This window comes from Panthera pardus, unplaced genomic scaffold, assembly GCF_024362965.1.
Source record: "Panthera pardus isolate Hobbes unplaced genomic scaffold, ASM2436296v1 HiC_scaffold_10, whole genome shotgun sequence".
In the NCBI taxonomy this organism is placed as follows: Eukaryota; Metazoa; Chordata; class Mammalia; order Carnivora; family Felidae; genus Panthera; species Panthera pardus.
Window position 1 is genome coordinate 34313658 of NW_026526655.1, and position 20658 is coordinate 34334315.

The window sequence follows — 20658 nt, forward strand, 5'->3', positions numbered from 1 at the left end:
CAGGCACTGGTCCCTGAGATTAGCAAAAAAAAGGGAAAATTCCGTATGTTCCCATACTCCCTCACTTCACCCTATAACTGTGACTCCTCACCACTGCCTCACTGCAGACAGTCTCTCCTTTGATGTCGTGCCCAACACTCCTTTGCAGTATATTCAATAAACTTCTATCTCTTGAAAGAAGAAAGAAAGAAAGAAAGAAAGAAAGAAAGAAAGAAAGAAAGAAAGAAAGAAAGAAAGAAAGAAAGAAAAAAAAAAAAGAAAGGAAAAAAGAAAAGGGAAAGGAAGGAAGGAAAGAAGGAAGAAAAAAGGCACCTGGGTGGCTCCGTCGGTGGACCATTTGACTCAATCTCAGGTCTTGATCTCAGGGTTGTGAGTTCAAGACCTGCACTGGGTGTGGAGTCTACTTTAAAAAAGAGAAGAAGAAAAGAGAAAAAAGAAAAGCTATTTCCAAAAAACTAAATTTGAAAATTGTTGGACTCTGATAGAAAAGTTCTTTAATGTTCTCTTTTCTCTATCACAATTTAATTGTTGGGTTTTTGGTTTTTTTTTTGAAAAATGCATTTTATATCCATTTAGAATTCTGAGCATTTTATGATAAGTAAATGAAGTATGAATCTCTAATTCCTTGATACATTTTTTCTGTTTGTTTTTCTTTGATATGAAATTTAGTGATATCCCCAGCATCTTTTTTATTTAAGTTTATTTATTTTGAGAAAGAGAGAGAGTGAGCAGGGGAGAGGCAGAGAGAGAGAGAGAGGAGAGAGAAAGAATCCCAAGCAGGGTCCACGCTGTCAGCACAGAGCCTAACATGGGGCTTGATCCCATGAACTGTGAGATCATGACCTTAGCTGACATCAAAAGTTGGTCGCTTAGCCAACTAAGCCACCCAGGCATCCCTCCCAATATCTTTAATTGTGTTTTCTTTCACAAATGATGAGCAGTAGATGCGTTTAAGTCCCAAAACCTTCCGATGAGGGCAACAATTGAGAGTGTTCTGTTGACTTCCATCTCTGTTTTTACTATATTAAGTTGGAGTTATGCTAGTAGTGAGTTTTGTTTTTCATTAGTTTTTATAAAATAAGGCCCCAAATGCCATAGAATTTTCAAAGGAACAAATGTTGCTGTGCATTTTTGGCAAATATGACAAAATACAGCTGCTGGCAGGCATGAAGAGTTTTATTCTTTAAGAAAATGTAAGTAAAGCACACCAAATGTAATGTGAGATTAGAGAAAAATACAAAAGTCAAATAATTTAAAGAGTATTCCATAAAATTTATTTTTCTTGCCTTCTTAGAAAAATCACAAAGTTGTTTAAAAGTAAGATTTTTGCATTACATTTAAGCATTACAACAAAGGGCCAGGAAGTTTTACAAAATAATGTTAGGTAATTCGCTACCACTTAAAAAGCTATTTCACCATCTTTCAAGGGAATCTCTAGATCCACACAATTCCACACAATAATGTGAAGAATTAGCACCCTACCTTTTTTGTGTTATATCTAGGCCTATACATACATATACATACATTTTAAGGTAATCAGACTTCATATTGTAAAATATTCTTCAGTCACAACATGCAAGTCTTCCAAGTATTGCTTTAATAAATAAGTACCTGTGGAATTATACATTAAAACATTAAAAGAAGTGAAAAATGGGTGCTCAGCACCACTGGAAAATAGTATTTCATTATGCATGAATCTATGCATCCCTGCTGAGAACTTTCTACAAGTTACCTTTCCCTTCACCTCACTACTACTGCCCTCATCCCTCCTGAATTCCAAAGCAGTGTCTGTCTCTGACCTTAGCAACAGCATAAACCAGAAAGTTTCCTAGCATTTAAAAAATTTTTTTATTATCAAAGTGTAGTTGACATACAGTATTATATTAGTTTTAGGCATATAGCACAGGGATCTGACAATCCTATACATTATACAATGCTCACCAGAAGTGTAGTCACCATCTGTCACCATACAATGTTATCACAATATTAATGGCTATATGCCCTATACTGTACTTTATATCTCCATGATTATTTTATATCTAGAAGTTTGTACCTCTTAATCCCCTTCCTCTATTTCACCCATTCCACATCCCCACCCCTCTGGCAACCACCAGCTTGTTTTCTGTATTTATGAGTCTGTTTCTGTTTTTGTATGTTTCTTTTGTTTTTTAGATTCCACATATAAGTGAAATCATATAGTATTTGCCTTTCTCTGAAAAGATTGTCAGCCTCACTGGTCATTAGGGAAATGAAAGTCAAAATCACAATGAGATATCACCTCACACCTGTCAGAACGACTGTTATAAAAAAGAAGTAAGTGTTGGCAAGGATGTGGAGTAAAGGGAACCCTCATGTCTTGTGGGTTGGAGTATAAATTGGTGCAGCCATTGTGGAAAACAGTATAGAGGCTCCTCAACAAATTAGAAATGCCATATGATCCAGTAATTCTACTGAGTACCTACCCAAAGAAAATGAAAACACCAATTTGAAAATATATATGCATCCTATGCTTATTGCAGCTTTGTTTACAATTGCCAAGATATGGAAGCAACCCAAGTGTCCATCCATAGATGAAAGGGTAAAGAATGCAATGAAATATTAGCCATTGAAAAAAAAAAAAAAGAATGAAATCTTACCATTTAGGACAACATAGATGGACCTAGAGGGTATTATGCTAAGGGAAATAAGGCAGACAAAGAAAGACAAATAGCATTTTGACACAGTCATCTTTTGTTTGGAAGAGAAAGGACAAGAGGTGTGGAGAAGCATTTCCCTGGATCCTGAATGATGTTACTGATGAGAACAACAGATGTTTGGGTTGTGGGTCCTGCTGTTCCAGCGCTGAGCTGCAGATCAAGTGCCTATGTGTTCTTTAATAAACTCAGGTTTTTGGGTATACCTGTGATATGCAGAACTCTCTAAAGCCCAGGGCTCAGGGCGGTGGCACCTCTTTCTAGATGTGAGAGTGGCACTGCAGGTGCTGATATAATTCCTGTGGCTCCCTGGTGAGGGGCCACTTGGAAAAAGCTGAATGAGTCAGTGGAACTTAGCACCCCAAAATGAGATCTTGATAGACAAGAAATGATCAAAGGAAATTGAGCAACTTGGAGATAATGATAAGCTTCCTAAAAGAACACTGACTTTTCCACACTGGGAGTATTCTCAGAAAGCCACAAATAGGGCTACCCAAATGGAAAGCCTCTAAGTACACACTGGCTGACCACTTTTGTCACTTCATTAGGGCTACAGCATCACGCAAGGCCCATTTCCCAACCCAGTGTGCAAGCTAATTTTGATGATATACTTGGATTCTTAAGTCACAGTTTCTCTCATTCATTTATTCAACCTCTACTTTCTTATACTGTTGATATTCTGGCCTCCTACACCTCCATTCCAAATAATAAGGAGCATTGCTTGGGGAAAGTTACTGAGAATGTTGTTAGCATCAGTCCCCTTCCTGGGTCTTTGGAAAGAGCTTTTTTTGCAATGCCACAGTTTCCCTAAATTCAGTCAAAGAAAAGAGCACTTAACACTTAGTCCCTAAAAGCCTTCATTTCCTTCCCTTCTGCTATTTTGAATCTGACAAAATTGTACTCATGTCTAAAGAGAAGAAAGGAGGAAACAAAAATCCTAAAGTAGTGGTAATTAGTGCTAAGCCTTGGCCTAGTCAAGTGACTTCCTTCTGTGCCTGCTTCCTTTGTATCTTTGCTGTTAGCCACTCTCTACACAAGACCCAAATCCTGCTTTTTTTTTTTTTATTGTAGGAAAGCATTTGAATATAAAATTTCACACAAACAGACTTGAAGTAATATCCAGTCTCTAGATGGAGATGGATTTGACCAGATGAGTCAAATCTACTCATTGTTTTCTTTGTAACTTCTTTCCCTCCCTCTTTGTTTTTGAAGTTTGTCTCCATCTAGTCTGCCCATGGTGCTTGACACACTGAGATTGGCATGACAGAAAGATGAAAAATGCCCAATTCTCCAATGACATTGCTGAGTATGCATCAATTTGGTAGCACTACTTACACACTTCATGTTTCATGAAACTAATGAAACTTTTTCTTTCATTCAAATGATGGTTATACACATTTGAACTATAACATAGCTTTAAGAAATACTGTCGTAAGTGTTGGTGATATTTCTCAGGGCTCTGTTCTAGAACCTATTCTCTTCTTACACCCTTTATCTGTGTGATCTCATCCATCCCTTTCCTTTAAATCTACCCCGAAGACTCCTAAAGTGTTTCTGGCCCAGACTCTTCTTTTAAACTCCCAAATCATGGAACAAACTCTGTAATGGACATCACCACTTGAGTTTCTCCCTGGCACCTCAAACTCAACATATCCAAGCCCAAAGTCATGATCTGTTCCCTTGAGCCTGTTTATCCCCGAGACTTTCTCATCTCAATAAACTGGCACTGCCATCTACTCAATTGCTTGAGCTAGAAATGCATGAACCATTACTGCCTCCTCCTTTTTCCTGTGACATTTGATCAATCACCAAGTCTTACTGTGTCCTCCCTCCTCTATCCCTACTGCAGCTCCCTCAGCCAAGGCCACCATTGTTCTCATTTGACCACTGCCACAGACTCCTAACTGGTTTCCCTGCCTCCTGACTTGGCCTCTCCAATTGTTTCTCAACATTGCAGTCAAATTGATCTTTCTAATATGCAACACTAATCAAATCCCTTCTGTGACTAAAATTGTTGTCTGACTCATTAGAAGTCCCTGCTATACACTTCCACTGCATCTGGTGAGGCCCTTAAGTTTCATTGTGCTTTTATTGAATTTATTATCTGCTTTCCCATTAGTCTCTAAGCTCTGTGGGCACACAAACTGAATATATCCCCACACCTTACAACAGTACCTGGCACACAGTAGATAATAAATGTGAAGTCAAATGAATGGCTGAATGTATAACAATGTTTTGTAAACTATGGGTTGTGACCTAACAGTGGATCATGAAATCAATCAAATGGATTTATAATGAGCTTTCATTTTAAATTGAAGAAAAAAATAGATGAGAATAGCATGTAATAAAGGTACTATTTCATGCAACTTTTTATCGTAAAATGTAAAATATATTTCTTATAGTGAATTGCAGTAGAATAAAAATGAAAGCCCCTGGTCTATCATAAGCAGGCATATTTCTTTCTTATAATGAGAAAAAGCAGCTTTTCTGCTTAGGAAAACTTAGGGGGAAAAATTTTCGAACTCCTTGGCAACTGAAAAGGATTCCTGCCCTAGGGGATTTATACTTTCACAGATTTCAAAGCCTGAAATTCAAAGAAGAAACTGCCTACTTCAGAGTTTTAGGTTTCTGTAAGCAAATGACAGAAGAACATAAAATCCTCCTCCTGTCTGGCAACTACTGCCATAGGCCAATTAAGTTTAGGAGTGCAGTTTAATTCTATTTCCTCTGAAAGTATATCTTTTTTTTTTTAATAGGTTAAGCGTCCTACTTTTTTTTTTCTTTTTTTAACGTTTATTGAGAAACAGAGAGGGACAGAGCATGAGCATGGGAGGGGCAGAGAGAAGGTGAGACACAGAATCTGAAGCAGGCTCCACGCTCTGAGCTGTCAGCATATATCCCGACATGGGGCTTGAACTCACAAACCGCGAGATCATGACCTGAGCCTGAGTCAGACGCTTAACTGACTGAGCCACCCAGTTGCCCCCCTCTGAAAGTATATCTGAAGCATATTTTGTCTTGTGTCTTAGAGAATTTGTTAGCTGGCTGCTTCTCCAGCCTTCTTTTTAAGAGCTGAGTGCTTGAGCCAATGAGGTGCTGCCATTCTGTTTCCATAGCAATAAAAGAAACAAACCTTCACCTGCCATCTCCCAACCAAATCTCACAACTCAAGACCCAAGTCAAGAGAGTCTGAATGAAAGGTTGACTTTCTCCTCTAGTTTGACTTTCATGGCAATACTGAAAGATTCAAACCGGACTGTCTTTAGAAGGAAAATTTGTGCTGACGCCCATTCAGCCTTTGTAAAAGCCTTTGACTGAATTCACTCAAGTCTGTCTCTCTGCCCTACACGTACTGTGGATTTTGTTTTGGCATTTCAATCACTTGGAACAACCAAAGTCTCAAGTTCTGGAACTTCTGGATTTCATCTAAAATGAATGCTAATTTTATGGCGATGAGAAACAGTTTCTCTATAAAATTGTGATGTCTTTAAGACTCTTGACTTGGAAAAGGACCACATGGGAGAAACAAATCTTTGAGAAGTTCCAGGTAAGCTCTTTGGAAAAGTTTTATGTACTTTCTGTGTCTGGTTATTAGCACTAACCAGTGACCTTTCTGAAAGCTCAGCTGGCTCACTGGTGACTACAGTGTCACCAATTGACACATTCAGTCCCCTGAGCCTTAGGTAAAATCATCAAGGAGAAATACAGGAAAGGAAAAGAATAGGGAGAAAGAATCCTACATCACACATGGGTGTGCCTGCATAGATACACACACACACACACACACACACACACACACACACACACACGCACACACACCCCTCTATAGTCTTAAAGCCTTACAATGCAACATCAAGCCACTTGTGGATACAGTAGACCTATGTATGCTGATACAGAAATAGCTACTAGATATCCTGTTATGTAAAAAGAGCAAATACATGGTGTAGTATGTAAAGTATACCTCTGGTTTATGTAAAAATTTTTTGAGATTTTATGTATAATATATGTATGTACATATATATTCATATTCATAGAACTTTTCTGCAAGTATACGCCTCAAAAAAGCCTGTTAACAGTGGTTTCCTCGTGGGAGAGTACTGGAAGTAGAGGGCTGATGTTTAGCTGGTATGTAGTCATTGAAATATTAAAATACTGCCATACTGGTTATATATACAGTTGAGCCTTGAACAACGCCAGGGGATAGGGGCACTGACCCCCCATGCAGTCAAAAATCCTGGTATAACTTTTGATTCCTCAAAAACATTACTAACAGCCTACTGTTGACCAGAAGCTTTACCCATAACATACGGTCAATTAAGATATATTTTTATCTTATATGTATTATATACTGTAGTGTCACTTTAATACCTTTCTCTTAATTTGTTTCGGTATCCTAGGCTACATGGTTCAGCTGCAAGTTTTTTCAAATTGTCACAAATCTCCAAAAGATTTTCCAATATATTTATTGAAAAAAATCAGCATATAAGTGGACCTGCACAGTTCAAACTGTTTTTATTCAAGGATCGACTATATACATTTTCCAAGCCATTCAAATGTCCTCCTTGCCACCTTGGTTGCTCCAGCTCCTCCTCTGGTACCCCCAGACCTCCTCATGATTAGGCAACTAAAGGTTAATGCCTGGCACAAGGGTAGGAGTGGAGTCCTGCAGGACCCTGTTCCAGCCCTATAGCCATGCCTTTTTTGATTGTTCAATAGCCATGTCTATACTAGTTGTTAAATATTTCGAATATTTATCCCTATAAGTGTTTGGAAGGAGAGGCCTGTACTTTTTAAAAGCAAAAGAATATACACCAAGGCATTGTTTACGATAGAAAAAAAAAAGGCAATACCCAAATGCTCATCAATACAAACCTGGCTAAAAATATAAATGGATATGTTTGTAGGATAGAAATTCACACAACCATAATGATATAGAAATACATCTTAGACTTGTTTTATAGATTTGCCTTAAGTATAATTTGAATTATGGATTTGTTTTAAATTTGTTTAAAAATAATGTTATTAGAGGAATGGGCTGAGTATAGATGAGTGAGATTAGCCATAAACTGCTAATTTATGATGGGTGATGGGTAAGTTCATTATACTGTTTTCTCTACTTTTGTGCATTTAAAAAATTTCTCCACAGTAAACTTCAGTTTAAAAAAATGACAATATGTCAGGGTGCCTGTGTGACTCAATCAGTTAAGAGTCCAACTCTTGGTTTTGGTTCAGGTCATGATCTCACAGTTTGTGAGTTCAAGCTCCCCACCAGGCTCTGTGCTGGCAGTGTGGAGCCTGCTTGAGATTCTCTCTTTTTTTTTTTTTTTTTTTTTTTTTTCTCTCTCTCCCTCCCCTGCTTTCTCTCTCTCACACACAAAAATAAACATTTTTTTAAATCTATAAAAAAAGATATCTCTACAGTTATTGACATTAAAAGAAGTTCATGCATATATAGAATGCATGTATAGTTTTTCCCATTATTTAAGTCTGTTTCTTTAGAGAGAATTTTAGAAGTTATTAACCAAAATATTTTCAATGGTCATCTCTGGGTGTTAGTACTTCAGATAATTTTTGCTCCCTTAGGCTTTCCTGTATTATTATTTTCTTTACAGTAAGCCCATTTCAATTTAACACACACACACAAATAAACTATTATCTCCAAATATTAGGGATAAAAGCTTCAGTATACAAAAAATCACTAGGGTTTATAATATTCCTAAACTCAGTTACCAGGTTTTGAGAACCTAATGTGTACAAGGCAGTGTGCTAAGAGCTTTTCTGACATGGCCTCATTTCTTGTGCATGACAGCCCAGTGAGGCATGAACTTCCATGTCCCCATTTTGCAAATGAGACTGAGACTCAGAAAAGTAAAAGTAAATGTCTTGAGGTCCCACAAGCAGTGGAGCAGAGGAGCTGTTATGCAAAATCAGGCCCACCTGACTCAAAAACACAAGGAAAATTTTAGTAAAGGATGTTGAGGGGGGCGCTTGGGTGGCTCAGTTGGTTAAGCATCCAACTCTTGATTTTGGCTCAGGTCAGGATCTCACGGTTTGTGAATTTGAGCCCCATGTCGGAGCCTGTTTGGAATTCTTTCTCTCCCTCTTTCCTTCCCCCATTTGCTCTCTCTCTCTCTCTCTCTCTCTCTCTCTCAAAATGAATAAACTTTAAAATAAAAAACAAATTAACAAAATTGGGAAGGGAGACAAAAAACATAATCCTGATATTCTAGCCCAATTTTCACTTTTTATTATTTTCTAGCTTTTGTACATATAGGTACATACTTGTAATTGTATCCATTGCATATATACCACTTAATATCTTTGTTCTTAAGCATTTCTTCACGTTCTCACGGGCTTTAATCAGTTAAAATCTGTGTAAAACTCCATTACTCTTCAATAATTTACCAATCATTTTGTTTTTTAATTCTAATTTTTGATATTATCCATAACATTGTAACAGTGGTTACATTTTTGCAGTTTATCTGTGGATCTCCTTTCTCCTTGTTGACTCGGTCCCTGTGGTTACAGCCACTCACTTTATTAGGCAACAAATATTTATCAAGTACCCATTGTGGACAAGTCACTTTGCCAGGCTCCATGGGGACACAGAGAATGACATAGTGGAGTCCTGCCCTTCAAGAACCATACAGTCCGGTTGGGCAGGAAAGAAATTGAATAAAGAAGGCAGTTGCTGGGAGCTGGCCTCCTCAGACTCTCACTTCCTGTGCCAGGAACTCCCGCTAAGTCCTCCAAGTTCACGATTGGCCCCTGTCCTCGCAGAAAGCAGATACAAGGTCCAAAACACCTCTTGCTCTCACTGCATCCTCCTTTCAGACTCTCCCCTGAATCCTAGCCCCTGTGGCATCATCTTCTTGGCTAGGGCGCTCCACCCCAACTGCTTCCCTGACCCTGTCTCCCTGAGATCTCCTGACTAGGTCCCCATGCACAGCAGAATGCAGACAGTGACATATGGTAGCCTTGTCATCTGGTCTTTAGGCCTTCGCTCTTTACCCAGTCTCTTGGCCTCCTTTCTAGGAGGCCTCCTTTCTAGCCCTGACCTTAATGCCACCAGGCACCAGGACCCAGTCCATCCTGTACCTGCCTCCACCTGCACATCCTGTCTTTCTTCCAAGGCGGAGTCTCTGCACAGCTCACTCAGCTCCCTTTCTTTTTTTTTTTTTAACTTGTTTTATTTATTTATTTTTTTTAATTTACACCCAAATTAGTTAGCATATAGTGCAACAATGATTTCAGGAGTAGATACCTTAGTCCCCCTTACCCATTTAGCCCACTTCCCCTCCCACAACCCCTCCAGTAACCCTCAGTTTGTTCTCCATATTTATGAGTCTCTTATGTTTTGTCCCCCTCCCTGTTTTTATATTATTTTTGTTTCCCTTCCCTTATGTTCATCTGTTGAGTGAAGTCATATGATTTTTGTCTTTCTCTGACTGACTAATTTCACTTAGTGTAATACCCTCCAGTTCCATCCACGTAGTTGCAAATGGCAAGATTTCATTCTTTTTGATTGCCGAGTAATATTCCATTGCATATATATACCACATCTTCTTTATCTATTCATCCCTCAATGGACATTTGGGCTCTTTCCATACTTTGGCTATTGTTGATAGTGCTGCTATAAACATGGGGGTGCATGTGTCCCTTCAAAACAGCACACCTGTATCCATTGGATAAATGCCTAGTAGTGCAATTGCTGGGTCATAGGGGAGTTCTATTTTTAGTTTTTTGAGGAACCTCCATACTGTTTTCCAGAGTGGCTGCACCAGCTTACATTCCCAACTCAGCTCCCTTTCTGATGGCTACCCTCCTGACCACAAGTTCCCTAAGGGCACAGTGCAAGTGTTCCATATTCCCCAGCATCTAGCACAGTGCTCACAGCAAGCGTCTGTAAGTATTTTTGTTGTTAAATGAGCATTTACAGGTGGCCCAGGAATCACTTCACCTCTTTGAGTTTCAATTTCCTCATCTGTAAAATGGACTCAAGTTATGATTCCCTTTAGCTCTAAAATCATTAGGCCATATAACCGGGTTTCTCAAGTATCAGTCATGTTACAGAAAAACATTTGTTTCATTTTTCAGTTGATTCTTAACCAAATTTATTCTAGTATACTATTGGAAACCAGTCACTGACTTGGAAATTTGAGTGAACTCTGCTGTCATTGTAATCCTTCCATTGGTCTCTTGGTTCTCCTAACATTTTTTGTCATTGGTTTTTATTTTTTATCAAATAATCCACTGATAACATTTAAAATTTAAATTGTGTTCCAAGTTTATTAATGAAAAGTTAGAGTTTCTACCACCACCCCCCTGCCCCTCACTTCTCAGTTCTACTCTTCAGCATGCTCCTTAGTGGCAACTATTTTCAGCTCTTGTAACTATTTCTTTTGGAATTTAATGTCTGAATAATTGCCTTCACCCCATTTGTTAATTTTTCAGCTTTAGACATTGTCTGTTGACTTCCAGGTGTGGTAGATGAGGTTTTAGCACTTATATATCCTTCCTCCATTCCCTCCTCTGCTCTTCCAATTTAGTCACAATTAACTTTTTTAAAAGTAATTATCAAGTGTTTATATTAATATATATGAGAGTGTACCTTACTATAACTATGTTTACTTTCTCACATAATATTTTTTAACCCGGAGTCATTATATAATTTTTATTTTCTTAGGCTTCTACGTTTCTTTCTTTTTTTTTAGTGTTCATTTATTTATTTTGAGAGAGCGGGTGAGAACATGAGCAGGGGAGGGGCAGAGAGAGTGGGAGACAGAGAATCCCAAGCAGGCTCCATGCTGAGTGCAGAGCCTGACTCCAGGCTCCATCTCACAAACTGTGAGATCATGACCTGAGCTGAAATCAAGAGTTGAACACTTAACTGACTGAGCCACCCAGGCACCCCAGGTTTCTATGTTTCTATTAGTAATATCACCTCAATTGCTCTGTTTCCTATTACAACTGCTCTGTAACAAATTTAGTGGCTTAAAACAATAGCAATTTATTCTCTTACTAGTTCTGAAGTCAGATGTCTGAAATAGCTCTTACTGGGATAAAATCAAGGTGTTGGCAAGACTTGGTTCCTTCTGGAGGCTCTAGCAGAGAATCATTTCCTTGCCTTTTCCAGCTTCTAGAGGTGCCCACATTCCTTGGCTTGTGGCCTTTCCACGACCACTCCTACCTCCTTTTCCACCATCATATTCTCTTCTCTGACTCTTACCCTCCCTCTTATAAGGTTTATGATTACCTTGGGCCCACATAGATAATCTGGGATAATCTCCCTTCTCAAAACCATTAACTTAATCACAGCTGCAAGTCCTCTTATTGCACATATTTATAGGTTCCAGGGATGGGGACATGGACATGTCTGGGGGGAGGGTGCATTATCTGCCTACTATGTGCTCCAACAGATCTGCCAGAGGTCTGTCAGTGTTGTCCAGTAATCCATCAGTTCCATGTCCTGAGTCTTTGGGGGCCTTCACTGTGGGAATTGTCCCCTTCTGGTTCATACCCATTTTGCAGGTGTGTAGGCCGCATCTTCCTATGGTGTGCTGATAGGGGGAGTTAGTGTGTCAAACTTGCATGGACAGCCCTTGTGCAATTCCATCTCCTTTCCCACTCTCCCTGTTCTTGTCAAATTAAACCTCTTTTAATCCTTGAATTAGGAAAAAAGCCAGTCCTTCCTCCTGTGTGTCTCCTTTGCTCTCTCATGACTACCATACCCATAGCACTTGTGACACCAGATGTGTGTGGGCTTTCCCCCCACCAAGCAATTCTCTGTAACACCAACTGGGTATCCTACAATTTACCTCAATTCTGACCCCCTCTACCTGGAGATAGCACCAGATACCACAGGTAAGTACTCAGTCCCACCTGACTGCACTCACCACCCCCACCAGAGATGCCAATCGCAAATTCAGGTTGTCATCTGTGTGTCTGACCCATAAGCTAGAAATCAGAGGTTTCTGTGACCCTTCCTTGGGTTAATTAACTTACCAGAACAGCTCACAGAACTCAGGAAAACAGTTACTTGCATTTACCAGTTTATTAAAAGATATGATAAAGGATACAGATGAGCAGCCAGATGAAGCAATACATATGGTGAGGTCTAGGAGGGTCCTGAGCATAGGAGCTTCTGTCCTCATGGAGTCAGGGTGTGTCATCCCCCTGAGTGTGGATGTCTTTGCCAACCCCAAATTCACTGAATCCCATACTGCTGGGAGTTTTATGGAGGCTTCCTCATGGTATGATCAGTTATTAACTCCATTTCCAGCCCCTCTCCCCTCCTGGGAAGATAGGGACAGGGGCTGAGGCTGATATCTCCAAGTTTTTAAACATGTCTTGGTTTTTCTGGTGACCAGCCTCCATCCCAGAGCCCACCCACAGTTGCCTCATTAGAACAGCAGATGTTCCTAGTGCTCTTATCACTTAGGGATTCACAAGGTTTTCAGGAGCCCTGTGTCAGGAACTGGGGGCAGAGACCAATATATTTTTTCCACTATCTCACAATCCTGTACTATCATTTTTGTGGGGTTCTGGAAAATAAAGAAACAAATGTGGTCAAGTTTCCATGTTTATCTGATAGTTGTTGTCTTTCACGCAGACCTTTGTAATAGGGATTTTTTGGTTTTGTTTTCATGGAGCTAAGAAGGAAGGATTTTGATCTATAATTCGGGCAGGTGAACAGGGGTGAAATTGAGACATTCACTTGCACTGTAATTTGAGTAACAGAGTTAATTTTCCAGGAAGTTCTGTGCAAGATCTACTGTAGGGATTTCTCCTCATTTCAGTGAGAGCTAATGTGGCCTGATGGAAGAAGGGCCTAGGAGATTTTTGCTACCCCTGTGATCTTTCTGAACCTCAGTATCCTCATCTGTAAAATTGAGATAACAATAATTGATCACTTATTGTGTGCTTGGATCACAGTATGCACTCAGTGGTGACAAATTTTAAATCGCTTTCAAGTCAAGTCCACTGGGTGCCAAGGAGTGAGATGTTATTCTATAGTCAAGACCCTGCACCAGATCAACAGCTCCCAGAATTTACCATGTGTGCTTTGGGCTTTTGCTGGGTCCTTCCTAATTTGTCTCTTAAGTATCATTGCTTTGACTCTGAATGGTGTAACTCTCTGATGTTACTTTCCCACTTCAACCAGGACCTCCTGATCTAGCAGCTCCTGCCATGTACCCCAACCCTCTCATCTACTGTACCTGCTGGGACCCTTGGAACTTGGGACCACGGAAGCTAATCAAGACCCCTCAGCCACCAAGCAAGACCTCCACAGGGAAGCCCAAGTAAGGATTATATGGATGGAGTAGAACATGGGCCCTTGAATTCCATTTGCAGCCTTCTTTCTCTTCAATATATCCAAATAGTCAACTAGGCAACAAAATCCCAAGAAGGCCAGAAAGCCTAGCTTTATGCAGCTTTCCCAGCCAGCCTGTTGGCAGCACATTGCTCTTGCCAGTCCTGCTTAGACTCAGTGTCATTTTAAATGAGGAAGTCTCAGGGGTGCCTGGGTGGCTCACTTGTTTAAGCATCCAACTCTTGATTTTGGCTCAGGTCATGATCTCACAGTTTGTGGGTTTGAGCCCCACATCAGACTCTGTGCTGACAGTATGGAGCCTGCTTGGAATTCTCTGTCTCTCCATCTCTCTCTGCCCCTTCCTGCACCTCTCTCGAAAGAAAGAAAGAAAGAAAGAAAGAAAGAAAGAAAGAAAGAAAGAAAGAAAGAATAAAAGAAGTGAATGAATAATAAAAATAAATGAGAGTATCTCAGAGTTTGTGCAGCAGGGAAAGGTCAGCTTCCAAAGAGAGGACCTGATAGCCCCCCTCGGGAGAAAAAGAGCTTTGGGCTCTGGGGGACAAGCTGCCAACCCAGGGTCCCCTGGGAAATGAACCTTCTCAAGTCTTCTTCTAGAGACTCCCCAAGACCTTCTTGGCTTTAAAGATTTCAGCAGTCAGAGCATGTATTCCCATTTTGGGGTCATGATGGGCATCTACCTAATCTGGGAATGCTAAAACAGGTTTCTGAATTTCTAATTTTCTCTTTTTTGTTATTATTTTGCACTTTCAGGCTAACTCCTCTTCCTTCAGCTGCAAAAAAACAAAATTGTGTCCAACCCACAGCAAAACCTGTTGTTGCCCCAAAGTAAGTATTTTTATGTTCATGGGGAAGGAATTACCAGAACCTACAATGATTTCCCCCAAACCTCAGATCCTGCATGCAAATTGTGTGGTGCTCTGCACCCACTTTCAAAGTCACAACAAATAAGTTCTCAATTAGGGGTGCCCCTGACAGCCACTATTTCCTGCCCTAAAAGGGAACAATACATGATGCATGTCATAGGCAAAGAGCCTTGGGGAAACTCCCAGGCATTTATGGTGGTGGCTTACCTTTTTACTGATTACTGTTCTATGTCTAAGGTTTTTGGTAGATGGCAGCTCTATTTTTATTCATAAATTAAATTTTTATCCATATTAAGCTTAGAAGTATAACTTAGTTTAGGCATGTGCATGTATCTTTGTATTCAACTTATTTGGAAAATATTTATTGAGCCCCTACTATTTGTTTGGCATTATTTCAGGTGCCAGGAGACAGCAGTGAACATAGAAGAGTCCCTGCTCCTAGAGCTTACATTCTAGGGGGGAAATGACCATAAAGAAGTTAATACATCCCAGTGCATCCCAGTGCTATGTAGAATATAACACAGGCAAAGGGAGGAGGGGATAGTGAAGGCAGGGTTGTTATTTTCTATGGGTATTTCAGGGAAAATCCTTATGTAAAGGGGACAGCAGGAGCCTGCTGATATCTGAGACTAGAACTCCTGGCAGAAGGAATAGCAAATACAAATTCCCCCTGAGTGGGAACCTGCTTGGCACATTTGGTCTTTTCCAGGAAAGCAAAGAGGCCCACGTGGCAGGAGTGGAGGATGTGAGCAGAGAATGGGGAGAGGTGAGGTCAGAGAAGTAGCAGAGATGATGAATGTAGTTGGCAGAATAATGGCCCCCCAAAGATACATCCTAATCTCTGGAAACTATGATTCTGTTCTATTACTCATCAAGGGGGAATTAAGGTTGTAGATAGAATTATGCTTGCTAATCAAGGGACGTTGATATGGACAGATCATCCTGAATTATTGGATGGGCCCAGTGTAATCACAAAGGTCTTTATTCATGAAAGAAGAGATGTGACAATTGAAGCTGAGTGATACAGTTGTTGGCTTTGATGGAGAAAAAAATGCCGCTACAAACACAGGAAGCTTCTAGGAGCAGGAAAGTCAAGAAAACAGATATTCCTGTGGAGCCTCCAGGAGAAATATCACCCTGCCAACACCTTAATTTTTTAGCTCAGTGAGACCCATTTCAGACTTTGACCTCTAGAACTGTAAGATAATGAGTTGGTTTTGTGTTAAGCCACTGAGCTTGTAGTAATTCGTTACAGCAGCAATAGGAAACTCATATAGTAAAGCTTGCTACCAGTATAAGGACTTTGGCTTTTACTTTGAAAGAGACAGCCTATAGGGCTGCCATAACAAAACAAACAAACAAACAACAACAACAAAAAAAAAAAAACAGAAAAAAACACAGACGCTGTGGCTTAAGCAACAGAAATTTATTTTTTCACAGTTCTAGAGACTAAAATTCAAGACCAAGGTGCCTACAGTGTTGGTTTCCTCTCAGGACTCTCCCTGGCTTGCAGATGGCCACCTACTTTCTGCTCCTTCACATGGTCTTTTCTTTGTGTATGCACATCCCTGGTGTCTCTCTGTGTGTCCTCTCTCTCTTATAAGGACACTAGTAAGGTTGGATTAGTGCCCACTATAATGGCCTCATTTTAACTTAATCCCCCTATAAGGCTCTGTCTTCAATACTGTCACATTCTGAGGTACTGGGAGTTAGGGCTTCAACATATAAATGTTGGGGGGACATAATTTAGCCCATAAGAGATTGGAAGCCATCAGAGGGTTCTGAGAAGAGTGACATGATCCAACTGCATTTGGAAATGACTAATCTTTTTTTTTTTAATTTTTTAATGTTTATTTACTTATTTTGAGAGAGAGAGAGAGCATGAGCAGGGGAGGGACAGAGAAAGAAGAGAGAGAGAACCCAAGTAGGTTTTACGCTGTCAGCACAGAGCCCTGTGCTGGGCTCAATCCCACAAACTGTGAGATCATGACCTGAGCCAAAATCAAGAGTCAGTTGCTTAACCAACTGAGCCACCTGACACTCCAAAAGGATGAATCTGGCTACTGCATTGAGAATGGACTACAGTGACCAAGGGTAGAAGCAGAGTCTAGTTAAGATGTAATAGTAAGGACCCAAGCAAGAGAAGATGGTGCTTTGACCTGGTAGAAATAGCAGAGGTGGTGAGGAGTGGTCCCATTTGGGATATATTCTGAAGGTAGAAACCGGTAGGATCTGCTAATGGGTTGGGTGTTAAGTATGAGAACAAAACAAAAGAGGGGTCAAGGATGGCTTCAAGATTTGGAGCTGAGCAACAGGAAGGATGGAATTTCCATTTTCTGCGATTGGGGCAGACTGTGGGGGGAGGTACACATTTCTCGGGAGCTGAGCATAGGAAGTCCAAGATGCTTCTTACTATCAAGTGGCAATGTCAAGTAAGCAGTTGGATAAGTGGGTCTGAGAGACAGCTCTGGGCTGCAGATATACATTTGACAGTCGTTGGCATATACATGATACTTAGAGCCCTCAGATCAGATGAGATCTCCAAGACAGGGAGTAGAGCCAGAGGTAGGAAGAGGCAGGAGAACAGAGACCCAGAGCACTCCAATGTTGAGAGGTTGGAGAAACCCCGAAAAGGAGATTGACAGGGAGTGGTCAGTGAGGTAGATGACAAATCATCTACCTGGTATCCTGGAAGGAAAATGACAAAAATGTTCCAAGAAGGAGGATTCTGATTATCTGTGTCAACCACTGCTGATAAGTAATTAGATGAGGGCTGAGAAATACTGTTGAGTTTAAGTGGCCTGTGGGTCATCAGTGACATGAAGAGCATTGTGTCAATGGTAGTGGTGATAAAGCCTGATTGGAGTGGGATCCATTCATAACAAGGGATCTGTTGAATGGCTGTGTAGGTGAAACAGTTCCTTAGTGCCTGCCTTCTGTATGACAGCACACTGCTGGCATGATCACACCTGTGGGTCTTATCTGACCCATATTAATGGTCAAGCTCAAGGTCTCAGTCTCCCAGTACCTCTTATTGGGAGCAACATCACTCACACCACAGCTCCCCTCTGCCCGACAATTAGCCCCTGCTAACACTGTCCTAGTCTTTTGCAATATGGTGAGGAACACTTTGTGGGTACTTTTATTATTTTTTTTATTTTTATTTTTTTTAATGTTTATTTATTTTTGAGAAAGCGCTAGCAGGAAAGGGTCAGAGAGAGAGAGACAAACAGAGACAGAATCTGAATTAGGCTCCAGGCTCTGAGCTGTTAGCACACAGCCTGATGCAGGGCTTGAACTCACGAACCATGAAATCATGACCTGAGCCAAAGTCGGAGGCTCAACCTACTGAGCCACCTGGGGCCCCTACAATTCAAAGACCTGTTCATTGTATTTATAACTTTCCAGTGAGACCCTACTGGGACTCCACATCACCCAGTCTCTATGTCCTATTGAGTCAGCACTGACTGAGGCTGGGAAACAGAGCAGCTGGGATGGCCTCACCATCAGGAAGGGTATCGGGTAGATACTGATACGACCCACAAATGGGGACGTGAAGAATCTGTTCACCAGCCAACTGTTAACTTGGGCCTCCAGTCACAAACATACGGCCTCTGTGAATTACATCCTTTTTGTGAATCCTCTTATTCTTTTGCAAACATACAATGTACTTTTTGTTATTTCGAAAGTCTTAATTCTTAAATATGAACTACAACATAACTGTTTTAGCCATGTTTGGGTAACTTTTTTTTTTTTTAATTTCTCAGAAGCCTTGAAAAATGGCAGTAGGCCCAGTGCTCTCAACTCCTGGGAGACACGGTTGGCAAATTGCTTTATCTGCAATTCTTTGTAGCACTTAACTTTTTCTTCTTCTAATTTCAGTATTTATGTGCCTCTATTTTTCTCAAATAAAAAGCATCACATCTCATTCCATTTCTCTTAGTATGGAGCACTGTGGTTTGCATCCATTAACCACTCATTGAATTCATTAAATGAGAAAATGTGAAGTGCTTTGACGTCAATGAAGTATCAAACTTTGGTTAGTGTAATCAGAGTAATCTGAGTAGGTTGACAAGGGAAAAAAGAGTCAAGGAGAATCATCCTGGATCAACCATACCTTTTACTTTTCAGAGAGAGAAATACAATTCCAACAAAACTAGTACCCAGGGGAGCTGCACTCTGACCCTTGGAGCAGTTCAGAGGTGAATGCAGTACTGTGGAAGGTCTCCGTTTGCTCAAGGAGATCTACGAAGAACAAAAAAAGACATAAGCTTAAATCCATGGCCAGCTTTTTTTTTTTTCAATATATGAAATTTATTGTCAAAATGGTTTCCATACAACACCCAGTGCTCATCCCAAAAGGTGCCCTCCTCAATACCCATCACCCACCCTCCCCTCCCTCCCACCCCCCATCAACCCTCAGTTTGTTCTCAGTTTTTAAGAGTCTCTCATGGTTTGGCTCTCTCCCACTCTACCTCTTTTTTTTTTCCTTCCCCTCCCCCATGGGTTTCTGTTAAGTTTCTCAGGATCCACATAAGAGTGAAACCATATGGTATCTGTCTTTCTCTGTATGGCTTATTTCACTTAGTATTACACTCTCCAGTTCCATCCACGTTGCTACAAAGGGCCATATTTCATTCTTTCTCATTGCCCTGTAGTACTCCATTGTGTATATAAACCACAATTTCTTTATCGATTCATCAGTTGATGGACATATAGGCTCTTTCCATCATTTGGCTATTGTTGAGAGTGCTTCTATAAACATTGGGGTACAAGTGCCCCTGTGCATCAGTACTCCTGTATCCCTTGGGTAAATTCCTAGCAGTGCTATTGCTGGGTCATAGGGTAGGTCTATTTTTAATTTTCTGAGGAACCTCCACACTGTTTCCCAGAGTGGCTGCACCAATTTGCATTCCCACCAACAGTGCAAGAGGGTTCCCGTTTCTCCACATCCTCTCCAGCATCTATAGTCTCCTGATTTGTTCATTTTGGCCACTCTGACTGGCGTGAGGTGATATCTGAGTGTGGTTTTGATTTGTATTTCCCTGATAAGGAGCGACGTTGAGCATCTTTTCATGTGCATGCTGGCCATCCGGATGTCTTCTTTAGAGAAGTGTCTATTCACGTTTTCTGCCATTTCTTCACTGGGTTATTTGTTTTTCGGGTGTGGAGTTTGGTGAGCTCTTTATAGATTTTGGATACTAGCCCTTTGTCCGATATGTCATTTGCAAATATCTTTTCCCATTCCGTTGATTGCCTTTTAGTTTTGTTGGTTGTTTCCTTTGCTGTGCAGAAGCTTTTTATCTTCATAAGGTCCCAGTAATTCATTTTTGCTTTTAATTCCCTTGCCTTTGGGGATGTGTCAAGTAAGAGATTGCTACGGCTGAGGTCAGAGAGGTCTTTTCCTGCTTTCTCCTCTAGGGTTTTGATGGTTTCCTGTCTCACATTCAGGTCCTTTATCCATTTTGAGTTTATTTTTGTGAATGGTGTCAGAAAGTGGTCTAGTTTCAACCTTCTGCATGTTGCTGTCCAGTTCTCCCAGCACCATTTGTTAAAGAGACTGTCTTTTTTCCATTGGATGTTCTTTCCTGCTTTGTCAAAGATGAGTTGGCCATACGTTTGTGGGTCTAGTTCTGGGGTTTCTATTCTATTCCATTGGTCTATGTGTCTGTTTTTGTGCCAATACCATGCTGTCTTGATGATGACAGCTTTGTGGTAGAGGCTAAAGTCTGGGATTGTGATGCCTCCTGCTTTGGTCTTCTTCTTC

At 40.6% G+C, this 20658-nt stretch overlaps 1 protein-coding gene across 4 annotated transcripts in view; it reads left to right on the top strand.

Moving 5' to 3' along the window:
- The window catches only part of FLACC1 (flagellum associated containing coiled-coil domains 1), a 60727-nt gene that overhangs the window by 14204 nt on the left and 25865 nt on the right, over nt 1–20658 (top strand). The window contains exons 1-3 of one of the 4 annotated variants that reach the window (XM_019439193.2): nt 5481–6240; nt 13858–13996; nt 14779–14853. In XM_019439193.2, coding sequence (XP_019294738.2) covers nt 13884–13996; nt 14779–14853 — 188 coding nt within the window. In that variant the 5' untranslated portion in view covers nt 5481–6240; nt 13858–13883. Of the gene's footprint in view, nt 1–5480; nt 6241–13857; nt 13997–14778; nt 14854–20658 lie in introns of those variants that run through there. The other 3 variants (XM_019439196.2, XM_053906390.1, XM_019439195.2) reach the window with 3 other exon arrangements.